The following is a 24,259-nucleotide window of genomic DNA, read 5'->3' as shown; positions in this document are numbered from 1 at the left end:
GCAGACCTCATTAGCAACCATAGTTTATAGGCAACTTCCCTAATATTTTGTACGATCTTGCAAGGCTCATAAAACCTTGAGTTAAGCTTCATGTTCTTCCTCAATGCTAAACTAAAAATTTTTGTATAATTATAACTTAAAATATACCAAATCACCAACTTGAAAAATTCTTTTCATCTTGCTCTTCTACCATCTGTTTCATTAAGTTTCTAGAGCATTCCAATTACAACTTAAACCATTGATTCATACTCTTTTTTTTGAATAACTTCTCCCACGCCTGCTATTGAAGTTGTTGCAAAAGAATCAAATTTAATATAAGGAGGGTAGACATTTAATACCTGAAATGATGTTGTTTTGATAACTGGACAATAACTTGAGCTGTACCAACATTGTGCTTGAGTTGACCAATTATCAATGCATGGACATGTATTCTATATAGGTTTTTAGCATTTACTTGCTCTTTTTATTGAACTATTAGTTTGAGGATAGAAGAATGTGCTAATCAATAATCTTAACCCTAAAAGTTTAAACATTTATTTTTAAAATAGACTTGTAAAAACCTTATCTCTATAAATCATAATAGAATAAGGTAATCCTTCAAACTTATAGGCATGTTCCAAGAATAATTGAGCAATCTCTTGAGCAATAAATAGATGTGTAATAGCTAAAAATGTGCATATTTTGAGAATCGATTCACAATACCCTATATAACATTCTTTCCTCTTAATCTTGACCACCATTCCATAAAATCCATTGTTATAATTCTCCAAATACCCTCAGGTATAGGCAATAGTTGAAGTAGACTAGGATTAGAAACCCTTTCCATCTTGGCTTATTTACATTCACTACATTCTTTCATGAATTTTTTAATAGTTGAAGTAGACTAGGATAAAACACCTTTTCCATCTTGGCTTATTTATATACACCATATTCCTTCTTGAATATTTTTATCGTAACCTTCATGAAAGGATAATAGAACATATCCTTAACTTTTTGTATGAATTTTAGATCCCAGCGTGTTCCTTGACTTGTGTAAGACTAACAAGTATCTCTTTTAAATTCTATATATAACCAATGACAATTCAACTATTATATCTTAAAACTCCTTCTGAATATGCATACTTTGACCAATTATCAATATTGATTATCTTCTCTCCTACAATCTTCTTCAACAACTAATCTCTCTCATAAGTTTCACCAACTTGGTTATACTAAACTTGTTTGATAATAATAATGGCTGCCAAGTCACTGATCTCCTCCTTTATATTTTCTAATTGTCTTCTAGTTATCATATTTATAGATAATGCATTAGCTGCCATGTTTTCCTTCCCTTTCTTGTATTGGATAATGTATCTTTGTCCCAGTAATTTAGTTGAACTTTTTCTCTATAAAGGGCATGAAGCTTTTTTTTTTTTTTTGTAGCAAGAACTTCAAACTTTCATGATTAGTTTTGATTAATAAATTAATCATATTCTAAATAGTACCCCTATCTCTCCATTACCATGAAAATAGCCATATATTCCTTTTCATTTATAGACATGCCAATATATATTGGTTATAAAGCCTTCCTAAAGTATGATAAAGGTCTCATATTCTGACTTGACACAACTTTTAATCTAGTAGCACTAGTATTAGTTTCCAAGATAAATTGTGCATTAAAGTCTAGTAAAGCCAAAACTAGTGTCGTGCACAAAGCTTCCTTTAAATCCTTAAATGTTTTTTGTGATTTCTCATTCTAGTTAAAAATGTTTTTCTTCAATTTCTCAATCAATGGTTTGATTATAACTCCAAAATTCCTTATAAATTTTCTATAGTAACTAGTTAATTCTAGAAAATCCTTTAACTCTTTAATTGATTGTGGTTTAAGTCAGTTTCTAATGACTTCAGTTCTATTTGAATAAGTAACCACCTTTTTTGAAGAAATAATATGGCCAAGATATTCCACTTTTCTATCGTTAAAAGAACATTTAGACTTCTTGATAGATAATTGACTTCTTTGTAATATATCCAAAACCATTATGAAATGTTAAATATATAAACTCTAAAGAAAGATTGTACACTAACATATCAGTAAAGAAAAATAACAAAAAAAATTCTTAAAAAAAATTCTAAAACATCGTTCATGAGAGCCTAGAAAGTAGTTGGAGCATTTGTTAACCTAATTGACATTACCTTAAATTTATAATGACCATGATGAGTTTTAAACGCAGTCTTTTCCATATCATTTATATGCATCCTCATTTTATGGTAGCTTGCCTTGATATCCAACTTTGAAAATAACTGAGATTCATAAAACTCAACCATAAGATCATCAATGATGGAAATTAAAAACTTATTTTTTACTATTAAATCATTAAGTTATCTATGATCAATATAGAATCTCTAATAACCATATTTTTTCTTAACAAGTAAGACTCAATAGGCGAAAAGACTATAACCGTGTTGGATTAATCCATTGGTTAACAATTTCTTCATCAATTTTTCAAGTTCATCCTTATACACATAAGAGCTCTTGTAAGGCTTAATATTCACATGTTTAGCTTCAAAAACTAGAGGAATCTTGTGATCTAAAGCTCTTGCTAGTGGCAATTGAGTTGGTTCTAAAAACAAAACTCTTTTAAATTTTTTCAATAATTCTTAGATTGCTACATCTTGTTCATCCACTAGTGATTCCTCTATTGCTTCGACAATAAAAAATTGACCTATAAATCCACAAATAGCTTCCTTCAAATTCATGTGTTTTTACTATTATGGCCATTTGAAATTCAATATCCTTCTTAATCCCTTTTAATCCAATCATCCTACATTTTTTTTTTATTATAAAAGATAATGACATCTTAATAAAATTAAATAAAATGGGATAATATCTTATTAACCATTCTGCTCCCAAAAATACATCACACTTTCCAAGCCTTAATACTTTTAAATCAGTTTGAAACTCGTAGTTTTGCATAAACCAAGTCAACTTGAGACAATTAGAATCACACCTTACCATGCTCTTATTTTCCATAATTACTACTAGAATAATGGTTTTAACATAAGTGACTTTGATTTCTCTTACTAGTTTGATGTCAATGACATTATGGGTGCTTCCATTGTTAATTAGTATTATCAAATTCTTTTCTTGGTAGCTCCTTTTGATTCTTATAGCATTGTGAGCATAACTCTCTCCTAGTGCATTTAACGATAACCTGTATTCCTTCACTATCCATTTTTCATTTATAATCATATTGTTTTCTCCCTTAACCACTTTAAAAATTCTTCGTGTTCATTCTCTACACCTTTCATCATATGCAAGCCTTTATCATTGCATTGGTGGTCTAATACATATTTACTCCCACATCTAAAACATTATCCCAACCTTTATATTTGATCATGTAATCTCTCAAAATGATATCTTGGCCCTTTAATTATCTCCACCTTTGAATGATTATAAGGTTTTGATGCAACTTTATTTGTTATTTTGGTTGCTTCACAGGAGAAGTTCCTTCTTGGTAAATTATTTGACAAATTTACCATGGCATTATTTTCTTCATCCTGCCATTCTTCAACTCCAAATGCACATTCTTTCTAGCTTGATTATCTGCAATTTCTTGTTGGTTCCCATGTTTTTTTTGTTAAATATGCTCATCCACCTTCTTGCTATGCTTTTATAAGACTTTTATTTTAATAATATCAATCATTATTACTAGTAATATGTGCTTTGGTTCCACTAGCTATATATCTTGGCTCTAATACTAATTGTTAGGGCACATCCTAACAAGTTCAGTCTAAAAACATAAAACAACAAGAAGAAAAAAATATATATACAAAAATTATAAGAACAACAAAGTTAAATTGGTTTTTTTTTTTTTGCTCTTCATTTGACTCTTCCATTGCAGATATTGTCTCAGACATCTCTAACGGATAAATATATGAAAAGAAAAGAAAAAAAACATTATAAGGATATGGAAAGCCAAACCCCTTTTTTGCTATATTCAAAAGCAATTCCTGTATGTTTATGATTAAGAAAAAAACTATATAATTGTTGGTCAATAGTTGGCATCTCCGATGATATGCAACTTGTAAAACTTAATTATATTAAAATTAAATAAGTATATTAAAAAAAATTATATTTGCATGCATTAAAAATTTTGCTTTTGGCATGGGAGATAGATACCTTAGGTTAAGGGTGAGTAAAAAAACTTGAAAAACTGATTAAATCGAGAAAACTTGAAAAAATAACTGAAAAAATCGAATCATAAAAAAAACCCGATTAAACTAATTAGAATATTTAAAAAACAATTGGTTCGGTATTAGTTTTATAAACTTGAAACAAAAAAAAAAAAAACCAAACCGAACTGAACTAAACTGAAAAAAACCAAGCCAAACCAAAACAAATCCATTGAAAATTTTTTTTTTTTACAAAAAAAAAAACCCAAAAAATAATATAATATTTATTTTTAATATAAAATAACAAAATCAAACTGAAACCAGTCATTGGGTTTTAGTTTTTATCCTAATATAATTTAATCAAATCAAAATTAATTGGTTTAAATAAGTTTTGAATTTTTTTTTAAAAAATAAATTTAGTTATTTTATAGATAAAAACCAAATAAAATGAAAACCCTGCCTACCCCTGAGTCAATCATCATTTTCCTAAGAATCTGAAATATACCTTTAGATTTTGTACGTGCACCTTAAAAATTCAAATAATGAAAAAGTAAGTACATGAGTCCGAATACAGCAGAGCCCACGTGGAGGCTGCTATTCTTTAATCCAGCCCTATGGCTGAAGCCTCTTATCTCACAGTCTTCTCACAGACTGGTAGAATTATTACGATTAAAATATAACAATAAATGTAGAGAGCACTCCAGCACTTGCTAAAGCGATCATGATCACTCCAAATCTAATTCCAAGAGGGGAAATGTCATCGTTGTCTCTGCAAACGCAACTCTCTTCTTTGTTCTGGGGCAGAGATTTATGCATGCTCCACCGACATGGTTGTGTTAATTATAGAAAGGGAAATTGTTCGAGTAAGGTTTATGCACTGTCAAGTAGGAGTAGCAGTGGCAATTCGGTTTATAAGATGAATCTGAATGAGTACATGGTCACTCTTGATAAACCTCTCGGTATTCGCTTCGCATTGTCCCTTGATGGCAAAATCTTCGTTCACGCACTCAAAAAAGGGGGAAATGCTGACAGGTCGAGGATAATAATGGTTGGCGATACTTTGAAAAAGGCTAGCGATTCTTCTTCTTCATCTTCTACTACTGATTCCCTTATCCCCATCAATGATTTTGGTGACACAATGTAAGAAATACTCACTCCGTGTACTTTTACTATCTATATTTTATCATTCATTCCGATTTCTGGGTTTCTTCTATTTAGGAAGATTCTGCTGGAGAAAACCGCAGGAGGAGGTGGTGGTGGAGGAGCCTTTAGCCTTGTCCTTGAGAGGCCTTTCTCACCTTTTCCAATTCATCAACTGAGTAGTGATTTTGATATTATTTTTTTCAATAGAGGACGTGTTCCCACCGCCACTTGGAGCAAAACCATCCTCTCTTCGGCTTTTCAGGGAAATGGAAATTCTGGCTTTGTAACCTTTTCTTCCAAGTTCTTGACTCCCCATGGATGGAACAAGCTTTTCAATCATCAAATTGTTCCTTCACAACAACTCAACAGTAATCTTTCTCCTCCCATCACCCAAATTGTTTCTATTTTTACTGAGAAAGAGCCAGGAGATGGGGAGTGGTCTCATGGGAGCTTTCCATTGGAGGAATATATCAAGGCACTTGATCGTTCTAAAGGGGAGCTTTACTACAACCATTCTCTTGGTATGGGCTACAGTAAGGTGCGAACCAATGTCGTCAACCTCTCTTTTGTTATATTATGTTTAGGCTCGATGACTAGGAGGAGCTGGATACTTGCTTGCACCAAGTTTTATTTTTATATTTATATACCCTTCGTTGTGGTGGCAGGTTACAGAGCAAATATATGTGGGATCGTGCATACAAACACAAGCTGATGTTGAAAATTTGTCTAAACTGGTGAGCGCTCCTCAACCCTATTTGTCGAGCAAAACCATTTAGTATTCTAATATAAGTTCCCATTCACTTTGTAAGAATAACGATTTAATACGGAGGATGCCATTGTTTTTCCATTCAATGCTATAATCTAAACTTCAATGTTCATTGTTGATTCGGGAAATTTACTTCTAACATGTTCTTCTAATTAATTGTAATTTGAAAAGGATGATCTAATTAACTGACTTACCACTTCTGTTTGCTTTATGTTACAGCCACCTTCATGAGCTTCCATATGCCTGTTGATGTGAAGTTCTAGTTTCTCATGCTTTTTTCTTATTTGTCATGTGTTTAAATATGTCTTGGGAAAGGATAAGTTTTAAGCGGGCTTATTTGAATGTGATTAAGTTGTTTTAAGTGGAAAAAAAGTATGATATTCAATGAACTTCATTGCTTGCATCTTCATGTTTCAAATTCCACTGCTCATTTAAATTTGAAGTTAATTTATGCAACAGGGGGTCACTGCTGTGCTCAATTTCCAGAGTGGTATTGAAGCAGAAAACTGGGGAATCAATTCCAACTTGATCAATGAGTCATGCCAAAAATTCAATATCCTCATGATCAACTATCCGATAAGGTAAGTGTCTGGTTTGTTACCATATTTGTTTTTTGTTTTCTTGAAGGAGATGGTTATCTCTCATCCATATAGGGTATATGCGTGTGTGTTTTCACACATGCATCCATTTACGTGTTCTTGCGTGCACACAATATTCAAAACTTGTATTAAAAATTTTGCATGATCACAAAGGAGAATTGAAATTGATCGAGGTGCAAATTATACAGCAAGTTTTTCTTTTCTTGAATATAATACAGAGATAAATTTTCCTGCACTTTGTGTTTCAGGGATGCTGATTCCTTTGACATGCGGAAGAAACTACCATTTTGTGTTGGTCTTCTATTACGCTTACTAAAAAAGAATCATCGCGTGTTTGTCACTTGCACAACTGGATTTGATAGATCCCCTGCATGTGTGATTGCATATCTCCACTGGATGACTGATACTTCCCTTCATGCGGCTTATAATTTTATCACTGGATTGCATCCATGTAGGCCTGACAGGTACTTCTCATTTATCTTCTTACTATGTATTTAATTTCAATTAGAACAACCCCTTGTTCCGAGTTCTTAGTTGTGCACAGGTTTGTTTTTCTACTGCTGAAGTATGGAACATGACAGAGTGGTACCATTTCATAACATCCAAATTACTGGAACTCAGCCTGTTATTATAATCGCTTAGATACCTTATTCTCTAGCTTCTGGGTCCATTTTCAAGTCTAGTAACTCTTCTACTAATTGGTTTCAGGATGACCTGTACTTCCCTTGATGCAGCTTATAATGTTCTGAGTACTTCACTACCACAGTAGTGCTGCAGCCATTTTTTTTTTTTTTTTAATTCTCTGCTGTGATTACTAAGCATGAAACATTGTAGATCCATATTTCCAGAACGACCCAATTACTCTCACTTGATTGCTAAGGATACCTTATGCTTAATCTCCTGGAACCCATTCTGAAGTTCAATAAATTTGCTCCTAATTGGATTCAAGAATTATTCACTCAATTTCTATGATATTTAATGATGTGTGGTGCGGAGCGCCTTATACACTAAAATTTTTCTATTCTCATTTTTATTTTTTCAAATCCAACGAAGCATTTAATGGAACCTTAAATGCAGACCAGCGATTGCTTGGGCAACATGGGATCTTATAGCTATGGTGGAAAGTGACAGACATGAGGGACCAGCAACACATGCTCTGACTTTTGTGTGGACCGGACAAGAGGTAACTGATGATTTTCAATGTGATGAAAGTGTTGGTGTTTTACTTAATGGCACAGGAAGTTTATAGCATATAACTTCTGTTTTCCACATGAAACTCGAGTAATTACAGAACAAGTTTGTTCTTTGACTTTGAATAAAAGGGAGAAGATGTATCATTGGTTGGGGATTTTACTGGAAATTGGAAAGAACCAATGAAGGCAAGTCACAAGGGTGGACCAAGATATGAAGTTGAAGTTAGACTTCCACAAGGAAAGTAAGTGATGTATGCATTAATTTTTGTGTTTTCAAAACATAAGCATTTTAAAATAAGTTGCGGCACTGCATTTTGGTTTGCTTTGGTGTTCAAGAATTTCTAATTTCATACTATTAACAATTCTTAACTCCTAGTTATAATGAAAAAAATATACTAGTATTTGATTAGTTTAACTCTTTATGTTGTTTGAAATATGAAGAAATTTTTCCTCTGTTTTTTCTGATTTCGTTATTTATTTTATTTTTGGAAGTAGCCTCTCATACCTTGAGTGTTTCTGATTTTTTGTTGGGTTGATTTATGTGGTCGAATTTTTCCCTATGTTCCAAAATTCATCAATTACAATGGTATTTATCCACATCAATAATAGATGTTAAGGGGTAGTGTTATAAATGGATAATGTCTTGTCCCCTGCTCATCTTTGATAATATCTGCTGTTCTCTGTTTTCTTCCCTCTATTGGAGTTGAATAGCTTCTGGAACATTAAACTGTGGCAATGTTTAACTGGTTTAGGTACTACTACAAGTATATAATTAATGGGCAGTGGCGGCATTCAACAGCTTCACCCACAGAAAGGGATGAAAGAGGGAATCTGAACAATGTGGCAGTGGTTGGTGATATTGCCAGTGTGAGGCCTTCTATTAAACAGCAAAAGAAGGTTGGTCCATTACATTATTTATTCTATTAACTTGACATATTGGTGCCTTCATATCTTTTTTTTTTCCTACTGATATTCAAAATGTAGATTTTACTTTTTCTTCTTTTAAGCAAATATTAAACTTTTGGGTAACTAAAAGGCTGATTTCATTTCGTCAACTGGTTTGGCACTCATATTTTCCCTCAACTACCCACTGTCTTAAGCATCTTGAGTTTGTTCCCCAAATCACATGTTGTCATTGTTTATAACAAGAGAAGGGTAATGCTAGTATTTTTGCACTGTTTTCTTTCTCAATATACTGGAACCACCTCGGAGCATGTCTTCAATAAAACTTACAGAAGGGTAGATTGGTATAATACAAACCTCTAGAAAATACCCTCCTGTAACCCCACAGATAAAGTACAATAGTACAGAGTCTGTTTTAGAGATTGTTGACTTACCCATTTAGTGACTTTGGGGCTATAAAATGGGTAGGGTGGATTCAATAATAGATGTCTATTGGCATTCCAGCCTTCTCTTTCTCTTTACGGAGCCTATCTGAATAGGATGAACTACCTTGTGGGATATCTTTGTTTTGGAACAAAAGAATTAGAATTAGGCCGATCAACTGGAATGTGTATATATTATCAATCAAATTCACAAAGCACTTTTGGGACATTTGTTTGTTTTATGGTCTCATCAGCCATGTTGAGTGGAACTGAAAGATTTTTGAGGATACTATTGCCTGCACTTCAATGATTAATGACCCAAAAAATGTTTATTAAATCAAGTTGTACGGTCTTTTTCTGACTATCACATGATTAAACTTACAGGACATCAACATTGTGAAGGTGATTGAGAGGCCATTGACAGAAAATGAGCGCTTTATGTTGGCAAAGGCGGCACGCTGTGTTGCGTTCTCAGTTTGTCCAATCAGACTAGCTCCCAAGTAACCGTCTGTATGATGCTATCTTGGACGAATACTCTTCTCAAGGCCTAAGACTTCGTATCGGGTTATACAAGTTCAAAGACATTGTCATGTCTATTACTTTATACAGGTACCATTTTGTTACACGGGGCATCCTGTAGAAATAAAACGCTTTGTAATTGTTACATAAAGCATGTGAAAATGTGCCCAAAGTTTTAGATTTAGTATGTGCAGTAATCAGATTTTGCTTAATTTGGGTTGTTTGCTTAAATCTGCTGGTTGCTTTTTACCTGGATACAAAGGGTGCAGTTCACAGGAGTCCCTACGTTTGCTGCTAGAGCCTTTTGGACATCATCATCATCATCATCATCTTAGTGATGTGGGAAACATACTGCAAGCTAGGGTTTTATCAAAAGTAGCTTCTGAAGGTTTAAATTCTGGTGTCTAGTTTCGCAGTGTGGCAATAGTCTGGTTCCAACGTGCTGTGAGCATTTTCTTGAGGCTTGGTTTAGCGGTGAATTCAGAACGTAAGCATCTCCATATCTCAAGGACATTGTTATAGCCTTTGTGATGAGTAAATACGGAGGAAATGCTCATAGCATTTCATTTTACAACCGTTTAAAGTAATTTTTAAGATTTTCTCTCATCGTTTCCTCTCTCCTCTTCGTTAATATTTATCTTTCATGGAGTAAGTATTATAAAATTTATGTATGAAAAAATTGATGTTGAAAGCAATCTTACTCTTAAAAACACGTTAAATATGATATTTATTAAATTTAATCAATAAAAGCATAAAATAAAGAGAAAATTCAAAGAAAAAATAATTTAAAGTAGAATCATTAAAAAAAATCACGTAGATAGTTCATATATGTGTGTCTATATATATATATATATATAGATCCTTTATAACTAGGGGTATTGTAGAGAAAAGAATGATTTAAATATTTTGACTAGGTAATCATTTTGAGGCAAGTAAAAATAAAATGTAGCATGATATCTTTAGGATGGAGAAAGATATATTAAAGTATATATATAATATTAAAGCTTAATTTATATCATCATATGTAGTTAAACTCTTTTACTGAATAAAGAAGACCAAGTTCAAACATTACCCTGAGTGATTTGTTTTTTTTTTCTTTTTTCAAAGACAACCTTTTGACTTGATAGAGTTATGATTGAGTTTAATTAGATCAATTATGTCATCTTACTTTGATTAGATCATTTTGATTAGTGAGTTTTGAGTAGATTGATATTTTATTGGATTTGACACAAATTTTATTTGAGCTAGTCTCAAGTCAATGAGAATTTAGATCAATCTCTAGGCTAGAAAAAATCTCACATCTATGTATTAAATACCACTCTTAAAAAACTAACAATAGGAATCATCATAGTCTATAATAAGATTTGGTGCCTGATATTACAAAATAAAATGAAGAAAGATGGCAATTTCACTATAGACCATTGCATAGTGAATTATGCTAGTATTTTTTTTTTTATTTTTACCATCAAACTTTTTTTCCTCGATCACAATATTTCATATGCAATTTTAGGTGCTTTGTGAATTGATAAACCCTTATATTAGCATGTTCTAGAGATTTAAAGGTTTTCATTAGATTTTCAAACTTGATTAGTGGTAAATTCAATGAAATATAGTTTGAATTTGCAGTAGAAAGATATAATTAAAAGAACAATGACTAAACTGAAAAACAACAGAAAAGAATTTGGTTCTATTCTCAAATTGCTGCAAAAAAGTGCCTTTCAATCCATAAAATTTACACTAACTTCTTTTTACTCCCTTTTATTTTTGGTCTAAAACTTTATTTTATTTATTTTTTAGTTCTTGAGTTTAAGAGAGAAGAAAGAAAGTTACTAGAAAATGAAAAATGAGAGAATATTGTTGGTTGATCATATTTTGAAAATAAAAAATCGATATTGGTATCAACGGATTTTATTTTAATGACAAAAATTCCATTATGGTGTTTTTATGTCTTAATCTTGCTAGAAAAAGTAGATCAGGCCTTGAGAGATTTTTCAAGTTCATGTTAATTTTTCTTATGATGATGAAGGTAGAAAGAATAATAAGGTTGTGTTGTTAGTTAATTTTGATGATGAAGATAATGATGTTGACTTTAGTGGTGGTGATGATGGTGGTGGTAGTGCTAGTGTCAATGGTTCCAGTGAAGGGGATGGAGTTGAAATATGTGCCAATATGGGTGGTTCTATTAAGAGTGATGATGCTATTGATATATATATAATGATAACAACAAAGAAGATCAAGACTATATCCTTTCTAAGGAGAAAGGATTTAAGTTCAAGAATGAAGTTGAAGATGACTGGATTGATAGTTTGGTAGGTGATGTTTCAATTAGAAAACTATTTATGATGATTCTAATTCATATAATAATTAAAAATTTAGTAATGATGATGATGATGATGATAATGATAATGTTGCAAGTTATGAAAAAGTTGAGAGTGATAACAATGATGATTTTATTATAATATTGATGGGAGTAACAAACATAAAAAGAGGAGGAATGGTTCTACCATTAGTTTCAATGTAAAAAGTTTAAGTTAAGAGTTGATAGTTCCATAAAGTTTAAAGAATCTCATGTTTTCAGCAATGCAAATGAATTAAGAGATGTTTTGAGAAAGTACAAAGTGAAACATGATTATCATTAAAAAAAATATATATTAATCAAAAGCATAAAGTTGTAGCAAGATGTATGGGTGTGGGTTGTTTATAGAGAATACATGCTTCTATCTTGCCTGGTTCGAATACATTCATGGTTAAGTTTTTGAGAGAAAAGTAGTTGCATTAGACCATCAATTATCAATGTTGTCAATGCAAAATAAATTGTGAAAATATTATTACTTGTAATGAGTGTAGATCCAAATATATCAAATGAAACACTTGACACCATTATTGAAGATATGTTTGGTATTAAACCACCTCCAATGCAACTATGAAGAGTTAGAACCAAAATGAAGCAATATGTTAAAGGAAGTCATAAAGAGCCTTTTAAGAGACTTCCTTGATATGTGCAGTTGAAAAAATAATATAATTCAAGGTCATATGTGTTTTTATGGTTTTATCTTAATTACAACTTTGAATTGCATATCAAGAAAGTTTTAGATGGTTTACATTTTTTTTGAAAGTTATGAAGGAGGATTCATAAATAGATATAGGCCGTTCATTGGTATAGATGATTGTCATCTCAAAGGTCCATTTAGAGAAGTGCTTTTATCTGTAGTGGTATTGAATAACAACAATGGTTTATTTCATGTTGCGTATATTATTGTTAAGTGTGAAAACAAAGAAACATGATGATGGTTTCTATATGTATTTTATGGATCCATTAAGTATGACATATATCAAAAACCTTTTTGCATGACAAACATAAGGTAAACTATGTTTTCATTATAATTTATATTTGATGTTTACAATGAATTTTATGCACTAATTACAATTGTTTGGTATGTATAAATTCTGTCTAAAGCAATAGCATAGGTATTCCTTGAGGCAACACACTAGCACTGTTCAAGGTATATTTATGCTAATATGAATTCAAATTTTTTTAAAGGCTTGAAACTCAAGATGAGACTTTAGGGTGCATCAAAATCTTACATAACTCTTGATTTTGAAAATTACATGAAGGACATTAGAGAAATGGATGCTTGTGTTTTTTATTGGTTGAATAACATCCTTTTCGAGCATTGATCTAGATATATGTTTAACTATCGTGTAAAAGTAAAAAATATAATTAACAATATAGTAGAATCCTTTAATAGTTGAGATGTGAAGTATAGGAGTTTGCTAATTGTTATATTATTAGAAAATTAGGTTAAAGCTAATAGCTAGGTTCGATGACAGATTTATCCAGGATCCAACTTGGGAATCAAAGACCACCTCTAATGTCAGAAATTTATTGGACAATTATATTGAGAAGATAAAAAATATAAGAATGATTCTAGCTAGTTCTGATGAGTACCAAGTGTGTGAGGGGCTAAACTAGCCTTTGTGTTGATTTGAAAAAAGGACAATGTCCATATAGTGAATGGATGGTTACTAGAATTCCATGTAAGCATATGGTGCCTTGTGTACATCATAAGAGGATTGAATTTAAAGATGTTGGTCATGCATACTTTAATGTGAAAATATTTAGGAAGGCATATCTCAAGGCACTCGTTGCTAGAAGTTGATCTCAACCTAAAAAAAGAAGTAGTTATTTTTCCTTTTAATTTGAAAAAGAATGTTGGCATACCAAGGAAGAATCCAAGAAAGGAAGATGGTGATGATTAGCCTAGTATGATAAGGAAGAGGGTTTCCACATTTAGATGCAATAACTGCAAATAATATGACTATAATCTTAAAACATACCTAAGAGATTATGTAAAACATGTTTCAGGTGTTGGTGTTGGTGGTTGCAGAGTTAGAAGAACTTAGAGGGGATCCAATGGTGGTGCTAGAAGGGTCTCAAGAGGTGGTAGAAATGAAAATGAATTCAGTGGTTTTAGGAGAGGCTCTATAAGTTGCATAAGTGGAAGATATGATGTTGGTACATCCTCCTCGATGACATCAATCCAAACATAAGTGATTTCATACTTCTATTAGTTTAAAAGTTAATCTACTTTAACTAATCTATTTCATCTTCAGACATGTATATTTATACGAAGATAGCTAATTTTGAGTAAACCATTTTGATACTTACTGGAATGTTATGTATGTTTATTGGGATGTTGTGTGCAATATTGATACTACGAATGTTCGTTGTTGTTATCAATATGTGACTGCTAGTGCTATATTTAAATATTTTTATGTTACTAATGTTATGTATTATAGTTCTCTAAATATTTTAATTTGTTAGATTGAAATGAACAAGATAATAACTACAAATATTAACATCACACACAAGATAGATATCAACAACAATATGACACTTTGTAAAACTAGACTTTATATTATGATTCTTGATTCAAATTCTAAATAATTTATTTTTTATTTTCTTCAATTCATCTACTATTCGCTTCACATCATAAAAACATGCTCCACTTATTATAACAATCAATAAACATATTGTCGCTTGATTTATCATCACTTCTATGAAAAAAACTTATTCTTTCTAGTTTTTGTTTATAATATCCTAACAGTAGTTCTTTTTTTTAACATTTCATACATCTTTTATTTTTTAGTTCAAGTCCATCCAAGGTTTTTCAACTTTGTAAAACTACTACCAGTTAACGTAGATGATGGCATTTTAATGATGTTAGAAAATAGTTATGGATAAAACTTCACAGTGTGTGGTTATGATGGTGATTGGAAAACATTGATACGTGAAATTTGGTTTTGGAGATTTGGGCAGTATGACGTGGATGAGTGAGATAGTGTTTTTGGGCTTTTAGAAATTTAACTACACAAATCATGAGAATTAGTGTTTTTTAGTTAAGAGAAAGGTGAATTTGTGTTTTTTTTTCTACGACTAATAAGTTCGGATTGTGGCAAAAATATGGTGTTTTTCTTTTATAATGTTTTTACTTTTTTGTGGATTTTGGGAATATACTTTTACTTTTACAATTGTTAGTGTAGTGATTTCAATTAGCTTTGCGAATACTATTTTTTTATTTTTTAAAATTTATTTTTTATGAATTGAAAATATAAAAAATTAATTTAAATAAAAAAATTTTTTTTTAAATACATTTAAGACATGAAAATAAATATTATAGGTAAAGGGGTGCGTGATGACTGATGGAGGTGGTTATCTCGTCTATTTTCTTTTGTTTTGAGCAAAGTTTGATGTTGACTCCATTTTATTTTATTTTTTCATTTGTTTGGAGTTTAGCAGTTTTACTTTCTTTTGGAAATTGTTCATTTCTTTTATTTGTGTGAGTGCAATTTCTTATGTAATTATGAGCTCACCATTTGCTCACTCAATTATTTAATAATAGTTAATTAGTTTTATTTTTTGAACTGGGGTCAGAATCACACAACCTAACTGAGGTATTTTAGAGCAGGGCAGGGCAAGAAATCGAGATATCTTGAGAATTAAATTGAAAGTTGAAGTTAATATTTCATCTAGATCATAGTTTCTTTCTTTCTCCTTTGGTTTTCTCTTCTCACTGGAAGGCTTCAAATGTAAGAGAATTAGGATGGAATTTATGTATTGTTTGATTCGTGTCTTACCATAAAAATCACAAATATATAAAGACAAAAACAGTTTTTGATTAAATCTATATTTAAAATAGTTTTAAAATAAATTTTTATACTTTCAAAACAATAAATATAGAGAAATATGTCTTTTCTATCTCTAGTATTTTTATTTATTTTATCACAAGATAATAATTAAATATAAAAAAATTAACCCAACGGTAATATAAAGGCATTTTTGTTATTTTTGGAGTACAGGGGTTTTTTAGTTATTGAATTGAAAATAATAATAAATTTGTAAATAATTAGATAATTTTTGATGATTTTTTTGGACATGTTAAAGTATAGAATGTAAACTAATTCACGCGCAACAAAGTTTGAGCTATAAAATGTAATTTTTAAAAAATTAACAAGCAAATATAATTTTAACTAAACTAGATGACGAGAGTAATTATTAATTGAAAGAACTGAGTTATGCCTAATTAACTTATATTTAGATGGATGTAATGGAAAAACAAAACTTTTGGCTTTTAAGGTATGTCCTTGTGGAATTATTTTAAAATTAATTTTTTAAAATTTTTAGTTTTTCAAAGTATTTTTTGTTTAGAAATGTATTAAAATAATATATATATTTTTTATTTTTTTAAAATTATTTTTTAATACCGGTACATCAAAATAATTTAAAAACACCAAAAAAATATTAATTTGAAGCAATTTTTTTTTTAAAAAAACTCTTTTAAAACACAAAAACATAGAACTATGTCTAGTGATAAACATGAAACTGTAGTGTTTGAAACCTGTTTTTAGTTCACAATTAGGAAAAGCTTTAAACTCCCCCCCATGTAGTTACCCCACCAATATCTACAGACGATGATCAAAGATGTTCACACCTTACGAAATAATGTTGTCATGCCTTCTCCACAAGGATATTAATTCTTATAAATAAATGAAAATCTAAAATTGCAAGAAACTATATAACCTTCCATGTCCCATGTTCTTAATTTCTCCTTCAAGCGCTTCACTAGCTTGGAGAGTCACAATGTCTGTGTTCTAGAGAATAAATGTTTCGACCAACTAATTATCGCTGCAAAAAGAATGGTCAACTATGATCTTAGCTCGAGAATATTCCACAATCTTGCCATCGTAATGATTGACGAACAGTACCAAAATATTGAACAAGAAGACCTGCGCACGAATTGCCTGGGAATTGGAATGTTCATCGTGGAGAAAGAAGATTTTTTGCAGGTTTCCACTTCGTGGTTGAAGATTTTTTGCAGGTTTTTGCAAGAACTGTTATGGAGGTAAGAATTAGGTGTTGTGTTCCTTTCCCATAAATTAATTCCAGCAACAAGATCATATGACTAGCTAGGTGAGGCCATTTTCTGCAGTTTTTTTACTTGTAAATATCGTTCTTGAAGCCATACAAATTAATATATCCAGCATCACTGATAAATCACAATGTCATCACACAAGGCAAAGCTCTTGGTTAAAATCACATGGAAGACCAAACCTCTCGATCCTCATGTCAGTGACATTAAAAGGGATGCAAGGGGCCGGTCTCTAGCAAGTTCGGATGACCAATGGCTCCAGAGCCATGTTTTAGGGATAGGATCTTATCTCTACTTTCCATCACCCATCATCATGTGAGCCACATTTGCACCAGTTATTCCATGGCTCAAAAGGATTTAGCTATCTGCTTTTTAACCATAAAAAAAGCTGGTTCATCTTCATCCTCAGCAACACAGACACGTGCCACCCATCTGCTTGTTAGGACTAGGATAGAGAGGTCTGTCTAACATGAATCATCTGGCATTCATTGAAGGGAAGACGCCTCACACAGAGATAATTCAGAACAGCATATTGCAATGCAACTCTAAATAACCTTTTGATTTATTAGCGCCTATATGTAATTGAAACATTTCCCATAATGAATTGATATGGTAATTATTTATAGCATCGAACGTGAATCTAATAAGATGGTAATCTCTAAATCCCATAATAATTATAGTTGTCTGTCTATAATATAATATAATATGGGAAGCATATATTGACTGAAATTATTGAATTAGCATGTTTGAGAAAACGAGCTTTCCAAAATACATTTTCAATTTTCGAACGTTGAGGGGAAAAAACAAAAACAAAAACAAGAAGAGGAACGGTTCGAGCTATCACGATGAGGATTGAGAGGCAGCATCGATCTCGAACGTCCAAACCTCATCTACAAGGGCAAGAGCTTTTATTCACCGAGCTATCGTTTTCATTATCTACAAAAATGGGTATAAAGCCACAGAATCCTAAGGTCCCGTGCACAATGTCGACTGCTTCGATTAACAGCTGGTGTCTCACCTCTGTCTCTCCCTCTAAGAGATCACTCCCCGCATTACGTCCTTCAGTCTTTGCTAGCCTCAACTCCTCTGTTTCTCCTCCTACCCTTATCAGAAACCAGCCTGTTTTCGCAGCCCCTGCTCCTATTCTCTATCCACGGGTACAGTACAATGCATTATGCATGCATATACTGTTAACTATTATTTACTAGTGTGTGTGTGTGTGTGTGTGTGTAATAGGCATCCTTTCAACCATAAACTAAAGGACTCACAATATGGTTGATGGTAATAAAAACATAAATTCTAGATATTAAGTCTTTTTCGGATGATCTTAGAAAAACATCCCCTGTATCAACCTGGAACGTTCAAGAAACATTCATATAGTTGATGCAAATCTTCTATACATCATGTATACGTACATGTACATGATAGAAGCCAGTTAAGATTCCTGTAAGAGGGCAACAGCAAAGGTTGTCCATTCATAATTTCATATACCCAAGAGAAGGGGAGAAATTAAAAACTCAGTTCTGTTCCCTCGTTTGGCAACATTTAAAGCGTAGTAAAGACTTCTCATTTGACAGTTTATTTGTATGCGTTTCGATATGCATTAATTTATTGCGTATCTTAGCAACATGCATTTGAATAGGTTTCTTCACTCTCTTTTCATTTAATTTCTTGTAAGTACTTTCTTCGGCTGCCTTGTTTTTTTTTCCCTTTCATTATATAATTTACATGTACCTTTTTTTAAACCTAATTAAATGCTTTGGGTCGGAATTATCAGAGAGGCGAAGAAATGGGAAATGACTACAACGAGGCCATTGAATCTCTCAAGAAACTCCTCAGGTAAAAATGAAAAAAATAAAATTATCGTAGCAGTAAATAATGGTAAAACAGTGTTTTCATTTTCCTCCAACCCATGTATCCTTCTTCTTCTTCCCTAAGTTCCCTTCATCCCTCCCCGAGCAGAGTGTACGTAAGAACTAATTAAAAGATAATCTCTCCCTTCTTAACGTGAGAAAAAAAAAATTAAAGGGGAAGAGAAAGCATGAGCTAAATGGCAGTGGAGAGAACAAGCTTGTATATAACTAAAGTATTAATGAAGTAATGTGTAGTTGAATGGTCGGTTGCAGTGATAAGGAGGAGCTGAAAACTGTAGCAGCTGCGAAAGTGGAGCAGATAACAGCTGAATTACAAACCGTCTCATCTGCTGACCCCAAGGCATTCGATCCTGTTGAGAAGATTAAATCCGGATTCATTCACTTCAAGAAGGAGAAATACGAGTCTGTCATATTCACTCTCTTAATTTCTTCTCTTACAATTCTTCTAGTACATCCTTAATACACGCAGGAGTTCGTAGCTAATAGCTATGTATTTGAAGTGGTTTTTGTGCTTTTTGTTTGGCAGCAAGAATCCGGGACTGTACTCCGAGCTTGCCAAAGGCCAAAGCCCCAAGGTGCGCACGCACGCTTAGTCATAGACATGCATGTGCTAATTGGTAACTATAATTAACCAGGATTGAGTCCTAATGAAATAGTAAACATGGTTTATTTAGTTATTAAATAGCAAAGAAAGTTTACTCTCATGTCGTGTGTGACCCAAACCCAACGAGTCTCTTCATTAAAAAAAAAAAAAAAAAAAAGGGTTCTCTTGAGAGATTTGTGATGCCTATGTTGTAATCAAAATGTTACAGTTTATGGTGTTTGCATGCTCGGATTCCCGGGTTTGCCCGTCCCATGTGCTTGATTTCCAACCAGGGGAAGCTTTTGTGGTCCGCAATGTTGCGAATATGGTCCCGCCATACGATCAGGTTAATCACCACCTCATGTTACTCTGTGATCCTTTTACTCTTCCCCAGCAATAAAATTATTTAATTTTCTGTATTTATTGCAACAGACTAAGTACGCTGGAGTTGGGGCAGCGATAGAGTACGCAGTTTTGCATCTGAAGGTGAGCTAGCTACTTACCCATCATCATAATGAAATTCTTCTGATCCCTCGACAGCCAATTAACCTCTCAGACTGCTTGAACACCGATGGAATGCACGCACACACATTCATATTTGATATTTAAACCAGCCAGGAGAGCCAGGCTTAAGTTTGATCGGTGTTCATGCGAGTGTTGCAGGTGGAATACATTGTGGTCATCGGACACAGCGCCTGTGGTGGAATTAAGGGCCTCATGTCCTTCCCTTATGATGGAACAACATCAACGTACGTAAGCTAGCGTCTTAATTAAGAAGTCCATTGAGTTATTTGTTTCTTTTTAAATCGATTGTATAGTTAATGATTGAGATTTATATGCAGTGATTTCATAGAAGACTGGGTCAAAGTCTGCTACACTGCCAAGACCAAGATTTTAGCAGAACATGCCAATTCACCTTTCCCAGACATGTGTACAGAATGTGAAAAGGCAAGCGCTTAGCTACGATCAACTTCGAGTGGCATTGATTAATTGCTAATAATAACAAGTGTAAATCGATATTGCAGGAGGCAGTGAACGTGTCCCTCGGACACTTGCTCACCTACCCGTTTGTGAGAGATGGCTTGGTGAACAAAACTCTAGGACTGAAGGGTGGTTATTATGATTTTGTCAAGGGCAGTTTTGAGCTCTGGGGGCTTGAGTACAGCCTCTCTCCCTCTCTCTCCGTATGAACATCATCCAAATATCAGTGACCCTATCTTGGTTCTTAACTTTCTTTCCCAGATGTACTTTGTAGATGCTTAAATGAGCTATATTTTCGATCAAGATTAATGAACATATGAAATGGAGATCACCAGCATCTCCTTCTCTAATAAATGCAGCAGCAGCACTCTATTATAGTCTTGCTTGTCGATTATAATCTACCTGTAACGTAATAAATTCGGTAATAAAACCACTCTAATTATATATAGACTTTATTCACTACTGCATTTTCCTTCTTTCTTCCTTTGTTAGGTAAAGGATGTGGCCACCATACTACATTGGAAGCTGTAGGGACTTGCATAAAGGTCATTCCTGCAAAGATGAGGCTCTCTTCCCTCGATTTGTTCCTTGTAATGCAGTGGGTTGTATATGTAGATATTCTACACAACTCTTGACGCCAACTTCTTTAACTTGTGTCTTGCTTCTTCAGTATACAAGGCTTAATTAATTGGTTGTTTATTTATGTAATGCTACCAGAATAACCTAGCTGGTGTTAGTATCAAAACTAAAAAAAAAAAAAAAAAAAACTATGTTTAGATGACAGTCACAAAGTATCTGAGTTCCTTCTCAAGGAAGAAGGAAAACGGGGGAAATCCATAGACATGCCATCGATGGTGCCAAAGCACTTGATTTTGTTGCCCTTTCTTCTTAATTAGTAACACGAAATTCACCAGAAGAACTAGCTGAATATATAGTTGGGCTGTGAAACAAATTGAGAAGTTGTACGAGGAGGAGCAGGCCATGAGGGATATAAACTGACGAGACTCAACAACTGAACAAGTCTCACGACGAGGGACAAGCTTTTGATACTTTTGTATTCCTAAAACCTTATGATAAGCCTCATCGACTAACTCTGGAACTGGAATGCTAACTTCCCTTTTGATATCAAAGTTTAAATCATCATCAAATATCCTAACTCGAATGAGAGATTCTTCTCCTAACTCACAACTGGGTGCAAACTCTCTAAAACGAGTCATATACTCGGTGACACTTGACAACCATTGTTTATGTTTAAGCAGTTGCTCCATCGATTGACTCCTATGGTAAGAACAAAGACATGGTTCTCTCAACTTCTATTTCATGACTCCCTATCGAGTGATGGGCGGGTCACTTGGACGCTCTAAATTGTGTTGGGTGGAATGCCAATACTTCTTAGCAAGACTTTAGTAAATCAAATTCCCTCAAGTACCACTTATTATTAGAGCAATCTTCTGTGCTGCATAGCTAGTCTAAATGAAATTTGGGTCCAATTTTCGATAAATAAGACATTTGCCTCGACTCGACTTAACATTCCTAAAATCATCATAACCTTGTCTAGAAAGCCTGTCCTAGACTCGAACATTTTGGCTAATTTTCTGACGATTCATGATCTTGTCTATTTTGAGGACTAGGAAAAGATGAGCACTTTGAGCCTTAACAAACAAGCCATCCTCACAATACGAGTCTTTAAGATCAAAAGGTTGATGAAATTAAGTCACCTACAACACGAGGACATACCTCAACTATCAATATAAAAGAAGGCTAATATAGAAAAAAAATGATTCGCAGCTAAGATACATATGAATAGTTTAGAGAGTTCTACTGTAAAGAGTTTGATTATACTTAAAAGGAAAATAATAATCACCCCCGAGATAAGCTAGAATGTTCATACACACACTAGAGATTCATTATTTAACTCTTTATTTTTCAAGTTGTATAATCTATTAGGTGTGTTCATTTAGGGTCAAAACTAATAGTTTTCTTATAGAATATTCATGTAAGAAAATATATATTGAAAAAAAATATATGAGAAAAGAGATTATTATTCAACAATAAACTTGCTATTAAAAGTAATCATAAAATGATAACTTTTGATACTACAAAAAGTAAGACAAATAATCCCACTACAAGAAAATTGAAAACTATAAATAGAAATATTGATAGAAAAAATTATGTTAATATATAAATTGCAATGAAATTTATCGATGTAATAGTTTCTTGCTATATCCCTCAGCATACACCGACAAAAGTTTTTTATCGATGTATACCGATGGAATTACAATGCCAAAAGAAAAAATGAAAAAAACATTGACATTTATGCTTACATATAGCATTGCTGACAAAATAAATTCACGGTTAATATCTGTTAGTATATCCGTCGGTAATATTTAAGTTATGACCTGGAAAATGACCCCCTCTTCCCCTCCATTTCTTCTTCTTCTTCTTCTTCTTCTTCTTCTTCTTTTTATCTGCAAATAATAGCTAACCCCCTTTCATTTTATTACAAATCAAACTCCCATTACCACAAATCTAGCCACCTTAAGAAGCAAAATTTTTTAACTAAAGCAAAATTTTTTGGTATGAGAACCTAAGAAAGAGGATGGTGAACTGAGAGATTGATTAGTATTTAAAAGTGCATGTTTATCAAGGTTTTATATCATCATTTTGCACTTGAAGTATCAATAACTCCTTAACTAAAGCATGTTTTATAATAACAAGTTTGATACTATAAGATACCTAAATTTATGATAAATGTTCATCTTAAATGTAGGCCTATCACATAAATAAAAGGATTGAATGATGAATTTAAGTATTGAAAGTGAAAGGACAAAGAGATGGCCAAACTTAGAAAAGAGATGTTGGTGCAGTCCAAACCGGAATATTGCTCGGTAATTGGATCATATCTAGAGCTCTAGATCTCGGATTTAGGTCCATTTTATATGGATGGAAAGGTAAGACAAAGGCCTACAACTTTCATAGGAGTCCAAGATTTAAAAAGTCCATTTTGAAGTCCAAATTGAAGGAACAACGAAGAAGTCCGAAGCTGTCCTGCAGCCCAGACACTATTTAGTGTTCAGCTCATATCTTGAGTTCTAGAAGTCCAAATGACCTCATCTTTTTTTTGTTAGAAAGCTGAGACAATTTCCTAGAACATTCCTAAGGATTATGGGCAAATTATGATGTTAGAAATGATGTCTTGTTCAGACAAGAAGATAAGGATTGTCACCAAGTCAAGATGTGGCCACCCACTCATCAATTAGTCAACAAATCAATAGTTCCAAATTTTGGCCTATAAAAGGAGGCACTTACCATATATTGAGGCATCTTGGTTTCCAGATCAAGATCATGCTCTTGCTTTCTCTCTTTGTATTGCTTATGTTTTGCTTTCATTAATATCAAGTTTATGCACTTCATTTCCTTTCCTTTACTTAGTTAACTTCTTTCTCATTTATGTTCTTATCTTGTTCATTTATGTTTCTTTCTTTCATTATGTTTGGCTAAGTTAATTATGTCAAGGTGAAAAGGGTACATTAATGGTGTAAGAATAAGTATAATATAAACTTAACATGGACCTTAATGTTGGATACTAACATGTTTTATATTTGTTATCTTGTTCACTTTTATTATTTTGCTTGTTAAATGGTTAATCTAGATTTATGTTGTATAACACCTGGTACAACAAATACTTAGCACT

The 24,259-nt window shown here is 32.6% G+C and overlaps 2 protein-coding genes across 4 annotated transcripts; both read left to right on the top strand.

Annotated features, from left to right (window-relative positions):
- The first annotated feature begins 4,790 nt into the window (after nucleotides 1-4,790).
- Nucleotides 4,791-9,909, top strand: LOC118036942 (phosphoglucan phosphatase LSF1, chloroplastic). The gene is made up of 9 exons (XM_035042810.2): nucleotides 4,791-5,292; nucleotides 5,371-5,833; nucleotides 5,961-6,029; nucleotides 6,521-6,642; nucleotides 6,909-7,124; nucleotides 7,738-7,843; nucleotides 7,983-8,095; nucleotides 8,606-8,750; nucleotides 9,563-9,909. The coding sequence occupies exons 1-9, from the start codon at nucleotides 4,874-4,876 to the stop codon at nucleotides 9,680-9,682; spliced, it is 1,773 nt and encodes a 590-aa protein (XP_034898701.1). The 5' UTR covers nucleotides 4,791-4,873; the 3' UTR covers nucleotides 9,683-9,909.
- Nucleotides 9,910-18,095: 8,186 nt separating this feature from the next.
- Nucleotides 18,096-21,268, top strand: LOC118036940 (carbonic anhydrase 2). Of its 3 annotated transcripts, none has more exons than XM_073409711.1 (10): nucleotides 18,096-18,284; nucleotides 18,905-18,966; nucleotides 19,254-19,403; nucleotides 19,528-19,576; nucleotides 19,814-19,930; nucleotides 20,017-20,070; nucleotides 20,248-20,333; nucleotides 20,427-20,532; nucleotides 20,610-20,743; nucleotides 21,058-21,268. In XM_073409711.1, exons 1-10 carry the CDS (start codon nucleotides 18,111-18,113, stop codon nucleotides 21,059-21,061), a joined length of 936 nt encoding a protein of 311 aa, XP_073265812.1. In that variant the 5' UTR covers nucleotides 18,096-18,110; the 3' UTR covers nucleotides 21,062-21,268. The 3 variants fall into 3 exon arrangements, with proteins under 3 accessions (XP_073265812.1, XP_034898699.1, XP_034898700.1); XM_035042808.2 differs by having other exon boundaries at nucleotides 20,610-20,768; XM_035042809.2 differs by having other exon boundaries at nucleotides 20,610-20,805.
- Nucleotides 21,269-24,259: the final 2,991 nt, after the last annotated feature.

The sequence above is a fragment of the Populus alba genome, chromosome 1, assembly GCF_005239225.2.
Source record: "Populus alba chromosome 1, ASM523922v2, whole genome shotgun sequence".
NCBI classification, from domain to species: Eukaryota; Viridiplantae; Streptophyta; class Magnoliopsida; order Malpighiales; family Salicaceae; genus Populus; species Populus alba.
This window is presented reverse-complemented; position numbering and strand designations above follow the sequence as displayed.